We start from the raw sequence: 17,587 nt of genomic DNA on the forward strand, positions 1-17,587 counted from the left end.
ACATCCAGGAGTAGGTGCGAAGTCACCTGTACTGTTGCCGGAACACATCTTACTGCATGTAGCTAATGTTACTACTGTCCATTACAGCACACACAGCAGCCACAACGATCTGTAATGGGAACAGTTTGTTTGGGTCAGCTTGGCTCAAACCAACTATAGTGTCAGTAAACAAGGAATTCTATTTTACCTGTTTAAAAGGGAAGAAATGGGTGAAATAGGGTATGTATAACTTTGCTCTTAGCAGTGACAAATAAATGACCAGTTAAGAAAAATGTGAATATTCTTGATTGTTGGTGTAGTCTGGAAGAAAAAGAGGCAGCACAATGAACTAATCAGGCTTGATAGCACTGAACAATACAACCCAGCTCTAGTCGGTTGCTGATAGGAGAAGAGAGCAAAAGGGATGACATGCTCATCAAGGTTCTGCTACTCTTTCATGATCTGATCAGAAGGCTGGGGGTGAGTAATTGACCAAACTGTATCACTTAATTGCAGTAACTAGTCTGTCTATGTAGTATTGCACAGGTGCCTTGATCACTGGAGTGTCTCCACAGTGTCTCCAGTAAGAGAGTTCATATGTTTGGATTTCAGCTATAGTATGTAGCAGTTTAATTGGTTGCATTTGGTTCAGCTTAAACCATTAGCCCTGGTTCACACTGATGTGACTTGCCATGCTACTCACCACTTCAAAGTCGCATCCAATGTTTGTTGCCCTATTTTAAAAGCGGAGACTAAAGTTCCCGCACTATTTATGTGCAACATGCTTGCAACTTGCATTAAGTTGTATGATTGAAGTCACACAGAATGGTTGAACTTTAAAATCACATTGGTGTATTTCTTAAAATACAGTGGTAGGTTTTTTATTGGATTCTTGGGAAATGTTTATTGCAGAGAAAAGTGAAAATCCTTTAGAAAATGAATGTTTGAGGTGATACATTTGACACAACAAAACCTATTGTTTATGGATAATGTACAGTACATAGAGACAAAAATCTCTCAGAGCTTTTAATTTACATAGCTTTCAATAAAGGCAAAGTTAAAATGTTCTTGAACAGAAAATGTAAACCCACTGGCCCATGCGCCAGTGATAGCATTACACAATGCGTTTGATAATGGATTAAAATTGCTTTGTTAGGAAGCGTTCTTTTCAAGAAGTCTGTTTCTCAAAGCACTGACTGTTCTTCCCAATGCACACAATCATGAAGGATTATATATGGTATCATATTTTCTGAACGTAATTTCCTGGAAAAAGTCCTTCTCTTCTATGAAGTCTTCCTTTCCACCAACCAGAAACATCTGAAAATATCGCAATCACAATGAATTCAATTAAACATTATAAAATACATAGTGCATTCTAACATATAAGTTCATAGATTGTGAATAGCAATATAAATTATAAACATAGTTATTGGGGTAATCCTAATCCTTCCTCTTGGTTTTATACTTGCCTGTCCCCGATGAACCAGGCTCACGGCTGTGAGACCTCCTTGAGAAAGGAGTCCAAGCAACCAAGATCTTGGTAGATTGGAGAAAGATGAATATAAGACTGGGAGTGGGTCTAAGGGAGGTGGGGTTACCCAAAAGTAAGAATGCCATTACACATTAGGCAATCAATAAATATATATATACATAAAAAGTTCAAGTTTTTATCGTAACTATCTGGTCTGTCTAAATTAAAATGATCATTCAAATTAATCTACCAGTGTAATAAACAATTTAATGTTAAATTCCAGGCAAATATAGAAGAAAAGTTAAAGTAGATTTTATTAACCTCTTGCCGACACTTGGCTCTTTAATGGGTGCTCAATGATGGGAGTTGGAGTTCCTGATTATGTGATCACTGTGATTAGCTGTCACAGTGGTCACATAAGCGGGGGCCCCTCTCATTGGCTCCCAATCATTAATGGTGACTGGGAGCTATCAATGACAGTCCACAACAATGATGTACCATGAATGGATACGTGCAGCATGCAGGCATTAACTTCCCTGGCGGTCTAACTAATCAATATTTTTGAATGTCAAAGTGGTATATTGTTTTGCATGGAACTTTGTTGTTTTGTAATGTAGGCCTGTAATTCCTAGAAATAACTCACTTAAATCTGTCCAAACAAGAGTCTAGTAAACATCCCGGGTATGATAAAGTTTGAAAAACGAAATCATAAATTATAATATAATAAATAATTATAAAAAATAATAATAAAATAATAATACATTTAATTAAAAAATGTAATCAAACCAAAAACACTGAAATTTCAAATAGAGCACCAAGCTCGCACATCACTGAAGTCAGTCGCAGAATAGTTTTCAGTGTCTGATGACGAATTTCCCCACATATCATTATCGCTCAATTCTGCAAGTGATTCTAATTTACTATCGCTGTTCTCTAGCTGGTCAAAAACTGCTTTTGACCTAAAGGGACGCTTTTTGGATGCCATGGACATTCTCAAGTTTCCAGGCAGAAAGAACAGTAAAAGTGCAGGCAGGGCACAGGACAAAGCACTAGGGACAAAATTTAGGTGAAATGGTTTGATACAGTAATGCAATACAATTAGATTACAATGTATTGTGTGTATGTCATATTTTTACTTTTTTGAATCTCCCACCAGTTCCACCCCCCTGCGTCCCGACGCTCGCAGAAGACAGATGCCGGCATTGGCCGGAGGACATCCGGGGTTCGCAGGACAAGGTAAGGATCGGGGAATTGCAGGAGAAGCACTATAGTGTAATCCTGAGTGTGGCTCGGGGTTACTGCTTTTGGTACTGTAATTTAACCCCGAGCCACACTCGGGATTACCACTAGGGAGGTTAAGTCCCACCTACCCTCCTGCCGCAGATATGTGCTGAGTGTTCAGCAAGAGGTACATCATTAAAAGTACCAATTGCAATCATTGCAATCCACTGTACAACAGAACTCAGCGTGGATAGTAGGAAGCAAATAATAAAGACAAGCAGTTGTGCTGCCATGCTCATGTGCCAGCAAGGGACATGCTGATAGGAGGAGAGAGCAGAGCAACAAAGAGCTGAGCTCTGGAGTCTGCAGCTTCTTCCTTTACTGTCTAGGGGAGGTTCAAGACTTGTACGTTTCACCTAAAGCAGAACTATAGTACTTTAGGCCACTGGGAGTCCTGGAAATTATGTGTACATCATGGTACATTCACCTAGCAAAATGCCCTACTCCAGTGATACATCTGCATAACCCCACCTCACTCATGCCACTTCCATCCTCTCCAGGTGCACTTCTGGGCCTGGAGTCTTCTCTACTGCCTAGGTCAGGAGGACATAACTCAGACACCTGCACAGGAGTTACTTATTCCTCCCAGCATCTGACATACTACAGCCCTGGCCAAAAGTTTTGAGAATGACACAAATATTAATTTACCTGGAAACACGTGCAGTCATTATTGCTTTGCACAAAAAGGGATTCACAGGCAAGGATATTGCTGCTACTAAGATTGCAACTAAATCAACCATATATAGGATCATCAAGAACTTCAAGGAGAGAGGATCAATTGTTGTGAAGAAGGCTTCAGGGCGGTCAAGAAAGTCCAGCAAGTGCCAAGACTGTCGCCTAAAGTTGATTCAGCTGCAGAATCGGAGTACCACAAGTGCAGAGCTTGTTCAGGAATGGCAGAAGGCAGGTGTGGGTGCATCTGCATGCTCAGTGAGGCAAAGACTTTTGGAGGATGGCTTGGTGTCAAGGGCAGCAGAGAAGCCACTTTTCTCCAAGAAAAACATCAGAGACAGACTGATATTCTGCAAAAAGTACAGCAATTGGACTGCTGAGGACTGGGGTAAAGTCATTTTCTCTGATGAATCCCCTTTCCAATTGTTTGGTGCATCCAGAAAAAACCTTGTCCGGAGAAGAAAAGGTGAGCGTTACCATCAGTCCTGTGTCATGCCAACAGTGAAGCATTCTGAGACCATTCATTGGTTGCTTCTCAGGTAAAATTGTGAGTGAGCCCACTCCCTTGGCTAAGAATATAGCCATGATTGAAGAATGGTACCAAAACACCCTCTGAAAGCAACTTCTCCCAACCATCCAAGAAGTTTGGTGGTAAACAATGGATTTTCCAGCATGATGGAGCACCTTGCCATAAGGTAAAATTGATAACTATGTGGTTTGGGAAACCAAACAGCGAAATTTTGGCTCCATGGCCAGGAAACTCCCCAGACCTTAATCCCATTGAGAAATTTTGGTCAATAATCAAGAGGTGGGTGAACAAAATAAACCCCACAAATGCTGACAAACTCCAAGCATTGATTATGGGCTGCCATCAGTCAGGATGTGCCCCAGAAGTTGATTGGCAACATGCCAGGGTGAATTGCAGAGTTCTTGAAAAAGAAAGGTCAACACTGCAAATATTGACTCTTCGCATAAACTCAATGTATTTGTCAATAAAAGCCTTTGACACTTGAAATGCTTGTAATTATACTTCAGTTTATCATAGTAACATCTGACAAAAAACAATGAAGCAGCAGATTTTGTGAAAATTAATATTTGTATCATTCTCAAAACTTTTGGCCAGGGCTGTAGGATTGTACACTGAGCTGTCGATGTGTGCCTGTCAGTGTTCAATTAATTAAATCAGGCAGTAGAAGTCAGAAGTGATATTATGGCTGAAAAGACGTACAGGGTCTTTTTTAACCTACAACCTACCTACTAGCACTTTTTTGAGATGTTGACTTTAGTTCCACTTTAACTGCAGCAAAGAAAGGTTTTCTGCATTCCCAGGCAAAGCTGTGCTGTGTAACAGAGCTACATAAATCTCAGGATTGGAGGGACAGAGACAGTATACAAGAGAGAATGTCACCAGCACACCGAGCATCACCAATATGGGTCCAAAAGCTTTAATAAACGATCACAGTTACAGCAAGGCAACGTTTCGAAGTCTAGCAGGACCCCTTCATCAGGCATGTGGTCACCTTTGGTGATCCTTGGTGTGCTGGTGACATTCTCCCTTGCTGATTCAGTTTGGTTACAGCCGACGGTCCTGCAGCACCCACTTATACACATAGCCATTTTTAACGCAGGAACGTGTGCGTTTGGATTGTACAGATACAGTATACAGCCTCCACTCCCTTACATGTATTCCATTGGTGTGTTTAGCTGTTTGTTTATCTTTAAAAAAGCATTATGGAGGCTTTAAGCACTAGCCTACAGGGCACTTATACCCCCTTCCTGCCCAGGCCAATTTCCAGCTTTCAGCGCTGTTGCACTTTAAATGACAATTGCGCGGTCATGCAACACTGTACTCATATGAATTTTTTATCATTTTTTTGTGACAGATAGAGCTTTATTTTGGTGGTTTTAATCACCTCTGGGTTTTGTATTTTTTCTTAAACAAACCAAAAAGCACTTAAAAAATTTTTTTTAAACAAAGTTTTTTCTTAGTTTTTGTTATAAAATTTTGTAAATAAGTAATTTTTCTCCTTCACTGATGTGCGCTAATGAGGCTGCACTGATGGGCACTGATAGGCTGCACTGATGGGAACTGATGAGGAGGCACTGGTAGGTGGCACTGATGGGCATTGACAGGCATCACTGATGGGCACTGAAAGGCAGCACTCATATAAGGCACTGATAGGTGGCACTGACTGGCACTGACTGGCACTGACCGGCACTGATAGGCAGCACTGACGGGCACTAATAGGCGACACTGATGCACACTGATAGGTGGCACTGACTGGCACTGATAGGCGGCACTGACTAGCACTGATAGGTGGCACTGATTGGCAGCACTGATAGGTGGCACTGACTGGCATTGATAGGTGGCACTGACTGGCACTGATGGGTGACACTGAAAGGCAGCTCAGATGGGCACTGATATGTGGCATTGATGTGCACTGGTAGGCACTGAAATGTGGCAGTGACGTGGCACTGTTGGGCACTGGCAGGTAGCACTGATAAACACTGAGAGCTGGCACTGATGGACACTGACAGGTGGCACTGCTGGGGCTACACAGATCATCAGGGCACACTGATCATAGTGCCCTGATGATCAGTGTACATGTCCCCTCTGAGGGATGCCAATTACCGGCTCTCTTCTCCTCTTGAGCTGTCATCGTGACAGCTCGCGAGGAGAGAAATACCGATAAAAGGCATTCCCCTATTTACATACGATCAGCTGTGATTGTACACAGCTGATCACATGACCGAGCTGACATCTTCGGCTCTTTCCGTTGATCCGTGATCTGCTGTGTCCGAGGGACGCGCATGCTCGGTTAGAATGGGAGGACATCATATGACGTCCTCCCAGAACGAGAGAACCACCTTGCATCCATCATTTTACTATATGGCGGGCGGGAGGCGGTTAAAGAAGGTTCTGTGACTACCAGTGTCTGCACGGCTGAATTCATAAAATATGATGTTTTCTGATGTGCAATTTTACAATTAAAAAAAAAATTACCTCTGTTTGCCACTCACCTTCCATCAAAATTTCAATAACATCATTAACATTAAAGCTTAGCTCATCAACATCTTGTCCAATGTACTGGTAAATAGCTCTGCAGCAAGGATTAACAGGCTTGACCTGAGGTTTTGGATGGCCTACTGCAGGTGGTGCTCTCTGACTGAGACTCTTTCTCCTTTGTACCCTGCAAAGCAAATTAGGTCAGGAAGGAATTTCAACCCCAAAAATATGTTGTTATTCAAAAGACTGTATTGTATTTTAACCCAAAATTAAAAAAACAATAGTAAGAAATCTTACCCAGCAACACCCTGGTCTGGTACATTAAGGAACTCCATGTTGTGGTCAGAGGGTGCACGGCTTTTTCTAGGTGCTGATTGTCGAGGGAGGGCAGTAGATGGTGGAGCTCTGCTCTGCCGCTTGGCCTGAGTGTAAGTAGGGTTTCTAGAATGTCCAGAATTAAACCGAGGAGCCCCATTTTTAGCAGAACCTATGAAATACAGGTATACATAAGTCTTCAATAACACAAAAATTAATAAGGATGAGGAGCTAATGGTTTTAGAAAGACTTACCAGGGATAGCTGGAGCTGGGCGATTAGGTGGTGGCCTGTGTGAGCGAGTTTGCATTTTTTCTTTTCTTGTAGGCTCTAAAATAAGATATTTTATTATCAGAATATTCTTTATTCCGTTTACTTGGCAATAATATATTTCCTATTACTTAAGGGGGGAGGGGGCAGGGTGTGGCAATATTGTTTTGCAATAATTATTTTAATTTCTTTGAAATCTATAGACAAAAATGTAGAAAAAAAAGAGTTTTTCACTGTTTGGCCAGTTTTTTTTTTAAAGTTTTAGTGTAACTATAAAGTAGACATGCGGAGAACGAAAAAAATAGTTTCATATTGTTATTTAAATAATTTCATTTAGTTAAATTCATTTAATTTGTTTTCAAAACTCATTCATTTCTATTTTGTTTATTTGTTTTTGAATTTGATTTGAGTTTTCCAAATTTGGAAAAATCGAATTAAAAAAGTATCAAATCGGCATTCAAATTTATTCTATTTGAATTTTGGAAGATGGTTATATTCTTTCTATTTTATTCTATTCTATTGTTATTTCTATTCTATTCTATTCTATTCTTTTCTTTTACTGTATATTATTTTCTTTTATATTCTATTCCTTTCTTTTCTATTCTATTTTATTCTATTCTTTTAATTTATTTTCTATTCTATTTTGTTCTGTTTTACCATATTCTTTTCTTTTCTGTTCTATTCTATTATTTTCTATTCTATTCTGTTCTGTTTTAATATATTCTGTTCATTTCTTTTCTATTCTATTCTATTCTTTTCTATTCCTTTATTTTCTGTTCTATTTTATTCCAGTCTTGTTTTCAAATTCAATTTAGTTTTCGAATTAGATTTTTTTTTCAAATTCAATTTAAATTTCGAATTAAATTTTGTTTCATTATTTTGGATTTGTTTAAATTTGTTACTATTGTAATTTAGAAATTTGGACACATCCAAATTTCTGAATAACTAAAAATTCATCCGAATTTATGAATAACTAAAAATTCATCCAAATTTTGATGTAGAATGAAACAAACTGCACATGTCTAATATAAATTATAGTGGGGAAGTAGATGAAGGCGTTAATTAGGGCTGATAAGGGTTAACTAATGGTAAGACAGGTTTAAGAGAAATACATTTTATTTAAAAATAAGTAACTTGTAAGTTCTTTAAGTGATATCATATGCAGATCAAAAGTCAGACCTTTGATCTCCATATAATAAAATAACAAAATACATTAATTTATCATATTTGCTCAGTGACACTTGCAGAGTTGTGGGGGGAAGTGGTAGTTGGGGGATAGATGTAAGAGAAGCATTAAAAAAAACTTTTTTGGAATGTTTCTTTGATGTTCAAAAATTTTAAGTTGTCAATTTCTTATATTTATTAGTCTCTCATTTGCCTTTTTTGTTTTTACATGAAGGATATATTTTAATTATTATTACAGTGTTTTCCATAAGGTAATTTTTAAGACTTTACATGATTGCATATTAATAGCAGTATTTATATCAAGCCACTCTTTAACACAGTTATCTAAAAATTGTTAAAAAAACTTTGTTTCTTAAAATTTGTTTTGGATGCAAGAAAATCTACATGTATATAGGGCATATCTTTTTGTCGAAATGCACTTAATCCTTCCCATTTATAAGAATGGGGTATAATGTTTAGCAATAGAGCAAAAGTGCTGGAAAATCTACTAGTATAAATGCCCCTATACATTTTTAGAACCTTGTTCGAGAATGATCGTTTGTGGAAAATGTGTTTTAATTGTTGATGGGGATCAATGAACCCTTTCAACTGCAGAGAGCTGAAAAAATGAAGGAGGATGTGAATGTATTCCAATTTCTTATCTGATGAACAAAATTTCAACATTGTATGTGATCTCAGTCAAGAAAATCAAAGGTACTGTAATTCACATATGCAATATTAGAATATGCATATGCAATATTAGAATTTTCCACTGCAATTATAGCTGAAAGTCTTTTTGGGTATGTCTCTACCAGCTTTGCACATCTAGAGAGGGACATTTTTGCCCATTCTTCTTTGCAAAATAGCTCAAGCTCTGTCAGATTGGATGGAGGGCGTCTGTGAACAGCAATTATCAAGTCCTGCCACAGATTTTCAATTTGATTTAGGTCTGGACTTTGACTGGGCCATTCTAACATGACTATGCTTTGATCTAAGCCATTCCATTGTAGCTCTGGCTGTATGTCTAGGGGCTGCATGTCTAGGGTCGTTGTCCTGCTGGAAGGTGAACCTCCACCCCAGTTTCAAGTCTTTTGCAGACTCTAACAGGTGTTCTAAGATTGCCCTGTATTTAGCTCCATCCATCTTCCCATCAACTCTGACCAGCTTCCCTGTCCCTGCTGAAAAAAAAAGCATCCCCACAACATGATGCTGCCACCAACGTGTTTCATGGTGGGGTTGGTGTGCTCAGAGTGATGTGCACTGTTAGTTTCCTGCCACACATAGCGTTCTGCTTTTAGGTCAAAAAGTTCAATTTGGTCTCATCTGACTAGAGCACCTTCTTCCACGTTTGCTGTGTCCCCCACATTGCTTCTTGCAAACTGCAAATGGGACTTCTTTTGGCTTTCTTTCAACAATGGCTTTCATTTTGCCATTCTTCCGTAAAGGCCAGATTTTTGGAGTGCACGACTAATAGTTGTCCTGTGGACAGATTCTCCCACCTGAGATGTGGATCTCTGCAGCTCCTCCAGTTACCATGGGCCTCTTGGCTGCTTCTCTGATTAATACTGTTCTTGCCAGGCCTGTCAGTTTAGGTGGATGACCATGTCTTGGTAGGTTTGCAGTTGTGCCATACTCTTTTAATTTTTAGATGATGGATTGAACAGTGCTCCGTGGGATGTTCAAAGCTTGGGATATTTTTTTATAACCTAACCCTGCTTTAAACTTCTCCACAGCTGTATCCCTGCCCTGTCTGATGTGTTCCTTGGCCTTTATGATGCTGTTTGTTCACTAATGTTCTCTAAACAACCTCTGAGGGCTTCACAGAACAGTTGTATTTATACTGAGATTAAATTACACACAGGTGGACTCTATTTATTAATTAGGTAACTGCTGAAGGCAATTGGTTCCACTAGATTTTAGTTAGGGGTATCAGAGTAAAGGGGGCTGAATACAAATGCACGCCACACTTTTCAGATATTTATGTGAAAAAAATGTTGAAAACCATTTATTATTTTCCTTCCATTTCACAATTATGTGCCACTTTGTCTTGGTCTATTACGTAAAATACCAATAAAATACATTTACGTTTTTGGTTGTAACATGACAAAATGTGGAAAATTTCAAGGGATATGAATACTTTTTCAAGGCACTGTAGGTAGTACTGAAGGACACTGACTGACCTCACTGACAGGCACAGATTGGCAGCACTGCTGGGCAACACTATTGGGAACTGATAGGCAGCATTGTTGGGCAGCACCGATGGCAGCATTGAGGGCACTTTTGGGGCTGCACTGATAATCAGGACACTGATAATCAGTGCCCTGATGACCAATGCAGATGTCTGCTGTGACAGTTGTCGATTACCGGAAGTACTTTACTCATGTATGTGACAGCGTGAGGAAAGTACTGCTGATAACCAGCAAGTGTATTTACATGGTGGTCAGCTGTGAATGGACACAGCTGATCACATGGTAAAAGGCTGTTGTGATTGGCCTTTTACCATGTCATGTGATTAGCTGCGTCCAAAGGACACAGCGAGCACAGACAGCTTTGGGTGCATGCTGCTAGGGGCGCGTTCTGGGAGGATGTCATATGATGCCCTCCCAGAACTAGACGACCGTGCTGTAGCCATCATTTGGCTATAGCGCTGTAGTAAAGTGGTTAAGGGAATTCCTTGGGGACCCCCAAGTCACCAGAACTAGTGTCCCCATTGAAAGATTTTACCTCTCTTACTTACCTGGACACAACCCAAAATTTGGGATTTTCTTTACTTTCACTTTCACAGAGAATGGTAAACAGGACAAATAGAGAGAGTGAATCTCCTTAATGGGGGTACAGACAGCAATAAAAACTGAAAAGTGGTCTTATCCCTCTCCACTCCATCCAAATCTAAAAAAAGTTTTTGCCTTTAGTTATACTTTAATCCTTTGTTGATTTGTACACAAGTACATCACTTCCATGCATCCTGAAACTGAACGCTAAAAATGAAACATGTGCATTCCAATTGAACAAAATTGTGTAAATCTGCACTTCAAACTAAATGCATTGAGTCTATGATTATATCATTGAAAGCTCTGACGAACATTTTTTTGGAAATTTGTATGAAAATTTTAATACAAAAAATCTAACTGTGCATGGTGACCATACTCACCCCTCTTTCAGGTCTCATTCATCCCCCAAACTACCATAAGCTCAAGGGCTGGAATTAGAAGCCCTATCCCTATTCCTGTAAAGGTCTCCTGTGGTATAGGTTGGTTGTGGATAACATATTCAAACCATGCCTGATGTGACATCACTCACCTCCTGGAGTTATTACATATTTACTTTCATTTCTATCAGAAATTCTTTTCAGAATAATACTTACTGGAGTTTTTGGGGAGTCCATCCCCAATACTTATTGCTAGGGTCTTCCCTCCTGGTTTCAGCTGAGCAATGTCTCCTGGACCTCTTAGGAATGATACGCTTCTTGTGCCACCTCCTCCCCAGCCTTCTTTTTTTACTCTAAGCTGTAGTCTGGAGAGAATATAGTCATTATCATTGGATGTATCTGAGATTGATCCTTGTACTGTCAATCCTAATATAGATCAAATGGGAAGGTAGGTTATCCCACACAATCATAAAAAGAAATCTCAGATCACTAATGGTTTATATCCAGTATAACAAGTCCATAAGTCCCAATAAAGTCTATAACTTGATAACCGCTTTAGGTGGCAGCCGTCCCAGAGTGAGCAAACTCTATATGCATGATAAGGAAAGAAAGAGAGGCGCCTTCTAAGTGCAGTATTACAAAGATATATAATGAGCCACAAATGGTAAAACTCACAATGTATAAGTATTAAAAAAGCCCATCAAAAATGCCGTCATGCGTGTCCTGCAGGGGTCCGTCCGGTGGCGTAATGGCCACCGTAGGTGGTAGAGGTTGTTCCAGACCGCTGTGGATAGTCATGAGTCCTAGGCACCGTTGTTCGACCGGAACCGGAAGTACCCGTGACCAGCGTGAACCGCAAACCGGGTAGACGTGACATCACACAGGAGGAAGTTCGGCAGACAGAAGGGGAGAACACAAGGCTACGCGCTCGGAGCAAACTGCTCCTTCTACAGGCCTAAGGGCTCATGTACACTGCAGCTGATAAACTCACGTTCAGGAGCTTTTCTGCATTTTCCCTCTCAACTCTCCCCAATGTTTTCCTATGTGTCCATGTTCACATAGTCATTTACAGTCGTTTACAGGCAGTTGAGTTTACAGTCGTTTTTTGAACGCACCAAGCTTGCGTTCAGGAGTAGATTTTATCAGCATTTCAAACACCAAATGCCTGTAAACGCGGCTAACCGCGTTTATAAGCGTTTTGCATTTATAAGCGTTTTTTAACTGTTCCATATCCAGATGCTGTCCAGAACCTTTTTTCATCATCAGAAATGCATGCAAAGTGTTTTCCATGTGTTAAAATGGACCTGGTACACCAGAGCAGTCATTTCCAGGTTTTGCGTGAATGAAAAAAATGGTAGAACATGCCGCATTATGCTCATGATGGGATCCATAGTGAATACAACCAGAAAAGACAGCTAATCTCAACACATACTGCTCTCTCTGCTTCTGCTCTCTCTATTTCTCTCAAAATGTCTGAAATTTTTTTTACTGTTTTTCAGTGCATTTTGGGCATTTTAGAAGGTCTCCTGAGGTTATCTTAAAAAATGCATCTAAACGTAAACACTCATAAACACGGTATGCAAACGTGGCTAAACAGACGTTTTTTACCCTACGTTTTCCAGCAGTCAGTTTCCATCATTCAGAAGAGTTTTCCAAACATCCCGTGTACATGGAGCCTAAGGATGTATTACCTAACATGTTCTATTTATAGGGACAGGGGCAGACTGACCATTTGGAAACTCGGGCACTGCCCGAAGGCCCAGGGTCAGTAGAGGGCCCCATGAGATGCCCATGGTACCTTTCTCATTGGCTTTTTTGAGTTTGGGAAAGGACACAGGAGCCCCATGATCCCCTATTGCCCGGAGGCCCCATGAGTTGACAGTCTGCCCCTGTATAGAGACAAGACTTTTTTAATACTTCTACATTGTGAGTTTTACCAATTGTGGCTCATTAAATATCTTTGTAATACTGCACTTAGAAGGTGCCTCTCTTTCTTTCCTTATCCTACACAATCAGCACACTAGTTTTGCAAACCTTCTTACCGAAGCATTCATTAAATTTTATTCTAGGAATGAAACAACCTAATTTATGTCACTCTGACATCTACCTGCCTGCTTCACATACTATAGAATACATTCAGACAAATAGAATATACTACTATATAGTACTTACGTGTCAGCAAAATTCAGGGTTAGTTTGCTCCTGGTTAGCTCCTCATACCGCTTGCACATCAAACTAATTAATTCAGTTTTGAACATAGACTCCATGAGGGTATCAAATTCAGCTTCATGCAAGATAAAGAAATCATCTTGGTGGGTGCTGGATACAAACATAAAGCAATTTAGATATATGAGTGATGGTTATTTATATTAGAATCATTTGTGCCACCAGTATGTTCACAAGACCTTTTACTGCTGCACTTGCTACAGTGGGAATCTTTACTGAAGAATCACCAACTGTATTTTAAAGGCAAACTCAACTGGTGTGAATGTACAATATATATGTAAAGCGCTGCGTAAATTAATGGTGATATATAAGTATCTGAAAAAAATAAAACTCTATTGTCTGAGCACTTACCTGAAAGAGCATGTTTACACCTCTTGCATTGCTGTACCACATTTAGGTATTCCTAATTTATATACTATTTTGTAGGTTTCCCTCTGTATGTCATGCTGTTCAGGCCAAAGCCTTGCTAAATAACTCTTATGAGAAAATTAAGGCTGACTTGTAGCCAGCCTAGTCAACTTAAAGTGGTTTTAAACCTCAGACATGAAATATGAACAAAGCATATCCCTGTTTAGTGTGTACTTGTCTCAATCTAGAGCACTAAGGGGTTTATTTACTAAAGCTAGTTCACTCAGAATCTCGTGCACTTCTGCATGGAAACCAATCAGCTTCCAGATTTTATTTGCAAAGCTTAATTGAACAAGCTGAGGTTAGCAGCTGATTAGCTACCATACACAGCTGCGCAAGATTCAGCGTGAACCAGCTTTAACCACTTGCCCTCCTGAGGATTTACCCCCCTTCCTGACCAGGCCATTTTTTGCATTATGCTGCTGCGTTACTTTAACTGACAATTGCACGGTCATGCAACGCTGCACCCCAATGAAATACATGTCCTTTTTTCCCCACAAATTGAGCTTTCTTTCGGTGGTATTTGAACAAATTTCATTATAAATTTAGGCCAAAATGTATTCTGCGACATGTCTTTGCTAAAAAGAAATCCCAATACGTGTAAATTAATTGGTTTACGTGAAAGCTATAGTGTTTACAAATGGCGGTATAGATACTGGAATTTTTTTTTTTATTTACTAGTAATGGCGGCAATCATCGACTTATAGCTGGACTGCGGTACTGCAGCGAGCATTCTGACACGGGAGGGAACTGACTTGGTGTCACTGACATCCCCCAGTGACACCAATACAGTGATCAGTGCTAATAAAAAGCACTGACACTGTGCTAATGGCAGTGGGCAGGAAGGGGTTAACATGTGGGGCGATCAAAGGGTTACATGTGTGCTGTGTGTGTTTTACTGTGTGCTGTGTGTGTGCTTTACACTGTAAGCACACTGCTTTCTATGGCTCTGCTGTGGAGAACCATACAAAGCAGTGTACAGGAGCTGACAGGGGAGAGATCTATGTTATTTATATCCAGGTTTTATTGTCAAAGCTTTATTGAACAAGCTGGAGTTAGAAGCTGATTGGCTACCATGCACAGCTGCACCACATTTTGCACTCTCCAGTTTTAGTAAATCAACCCCACAGCTACAATCACTCTCTGTCTGAATGTTCAGCCAATGTTAAACATGGAAAGGACATTTTCAGAATACTTTTTTTTTAGTAAGCGCCTTTTGACAGAAACCTCTCTAAATATTTGCACTGAAATTAGCCTTAAATCTCTGTGCTACGATACAAAGCAGAATGCACTATATGCGCATATACTATGGTATGACTATACATCATGGGGTTGATTTACTAAAACTGGAACATGCAAAATCTAGTGCAGCTGTGCATAGAAACCAATCAGTTTCCAGGTTTTATTGCCAAAGCTTAATGTGTTACTAAACCCACAATAGTAAAATCAGACTGTATATGCATGCTTGTTATACTCACTGTGGAACCTAAGGGGTTAATTCTCTGCATTGTGTAAAAAGGCCATTTGGGCCTGTTTTCTCTGCCCCTCCTCTTGTTCAAATGTCCAGGTCTTATCTCCTCATAAGACAGACTGAACCCGTAGTCACATGCACATGCTCAGTTTAGTGTGTATTGCTAGAGAGGTTTTTTTTCTCTTGGGAGAATACATGTGATCAGCACAGGGCCAATCAGCCCTGTCCAGACACAGGTCAGGGGTTTTGCATCCTCCTAGAACAGAAAGAAAACTCCTCCTACAAGCTTTAACCAGTGCTCTGCTGAAGTCACAAGACTGCTCTAACTGCTAATAAGAAAAGGTATTTAGCAGTTTATAGCTACTAAAATAATTGCATTTCCATGTTCTGTGCTCTGTGGGAGACCAGATATAGTGAATGCAAGGGCAGGGGTTTAGTAACACTTTAACTGAACAAGCTGAAGTTAGAAGCCGATTGGCTACCATGCACAGCAGCACCAGATTGTGCACTCGCCGGTTTTAGTAAATCAATACCCATGTGTTCCCCAGATCTGCAAACATTTTGGCAAGTAACTTACAAATGATAAAGTCCTGTTCTAGTGCCACAAGTTCCTGTGCCATTTTAACAGGGCTTCAGGAGTTAGTGGCTCCTGCAGGTTTCAGCATTAGAGTTGGAGCCACAGGCTATCCTTGATAGCTGGGGACCAGTACCATGGAGCTTAAACAATCAGCTTCTGGAATCCTGACCCTGATACAGACCACTGTAAATAACAACGCTGGATGGAATCTGGGCCTGGATGGGACCTTCCTAATAAGAATAAGAATTTTAGTCCCCTCATTAATTTTATATTTAGCTATCCCAGCAAGACCATACACATGACCTCACTATTTTTTTATTATTTATTTTATTTTATTTATTTCAGGTACTTATATAGCGCCATCAATTTACGCAGCGCTTTACACATATATTGTACATTCACATCAGTATTTTGTTAACATTTGAGCACAAATCCACAGTAAAGGAATGCATAGTTTTTTGTTTTTCTAAATTTAGTTTTTAATTATGGTTATATGTGGGGGGGCAGCTGCAGTATATTTTCTCATTACAAATAAAGCCTCTGTTTTTTTATTTTGCAGTGCTGCAAAACTCATTAAAAACTTCTTGCAGTCTCTTTGTTGCTGATGTCAAATTTCAACAATTAAACAGGGAGGTTGAATGAAGCAAATACAGAGCTCCCTCTAATGGTTAATGTACAAATTACTATTTTAAACAGCAAAATGCAAAAAGAAAGCAAAAAAAAAGGTAAGTTAAACAAGCACTATAAGCACCCATATGAAAGAAAAATATATTTGAAATATATTTTTGAAATATTCTTCCCAAATATATTGATATATATTTGAAATGCAACAATTTTGGCCATATTCAATATATTTCAAAATATATTTCCATAAATATATATATATATATATATATATATATATATATATATATATACATATACATACACACACATTGCATGCTGAAATGCGTTTTTATTACAAAATATATGAAAAATATTTTTAAAAATACATTTCAAATATACTGTATGTCTTTAAAAATACAAATCTACAGTTTTGGAATGCATTTACATGTAAATATGTAAAAATATATGTTAAAATTACTTTTTTATATATAAAAAAAATCTGAAGAATATATTTTAAAAAACACCACTGGAAGTGTTTACTATTTGTTCAAAAATGCAAAAAATACCTGTTGATTTTGTCAGCAATCTTGTGACCTCATAACTTCCTGTCTGTGCATGGAGATTAGGACCCCTTTCAGACGGAGCAGACCCGTCAGCAGATCCGCATGCTCAGCACATGGATGACAGGTCTGTGTCCACTCCGCTGCTGCAGAGGAGACACAGACACAGCCCACTGTTTTCTATGGGGTGGTCGGATGGAAATGGACCGCCTGTCCGTTTCCACCCAACATGTTCGCTGACACCTGTCGCTCTATAGAGAGCTATAGATGGTCCGATTGGGCCCTCCTGAAAAACTGACAGGCAGACCCGATTGGACCATCAGTGTGAAAGGGGCCTAGGAGTGGGTTTTTTTTTTTTTTTAATGCATCAGAAATGGTAGGCAAGGCTGGCAACATGTACTTAGGAATTTAAAGTAAAAAATAAACTGTGTTG

The 17,587-nt window shown here is 39.4% G+C and overlaps 1 protein-coding gene across 1 annotated transcript in view; it reads right to left on the reverse strand.

The window, feature by feature from the left end:
- Nucleotides 1-844: 844 nt before the first annotated feature.
- MYO1F (myosin IF) overlaps nucleotides 845-17,587 on the reverse strand; it is a 129,724-nt gene continuing 112,981 nt past the window's right edge. Inside the window, exons 23-28 of the mRNA XM_089670007.1 lie at nucleotides 13,479-13,625; nucleotides 11,523-11,671; nucleotides 6,980-7,054; nucleotides 6,708-6,897; nucleotides 6,425-6,594; nucleotides 845-1,296 (exon numbers count right to left, since the gene is read on the reverse strand). Coding sequence (XP_089526133.1) covers nucleotides 1,220-1,296; nucleotides 6,425-6,594; nucleotides 6,708-6,897; nucleotides 6,980-7,054; nucleotides 11,523-11,671; nucleotides 13,479-13,625 — 808 coding nt within the window. The 3' untranslated portion in view covers nucleotides 845-1,219. The remainder of the gene's footprint in view (nucleotides 1,297-6,424; nucleotides 6,595-6,707; nucleotides 6,898-6,979; nucleotides 7,055-11,522; nucleotides 11,672-13,478; nucleotides 13,626-17,587) is intronic.

Source organism: Staurois parvus, unplaced genomic scaffold, assembly GCF_062004578.1.
Source record: "Staurois parvus isolate SC_StPar_1 unplaced genomic scaffold, SC_StPar_1.0 ptg000086l, whole genome shotgun sequence".
Lineage (NCBI taxonomy): Eukaryota > Metazoa > Chordata > Amphibia > Anura > Ranidae > Staurois > Staurois parvus.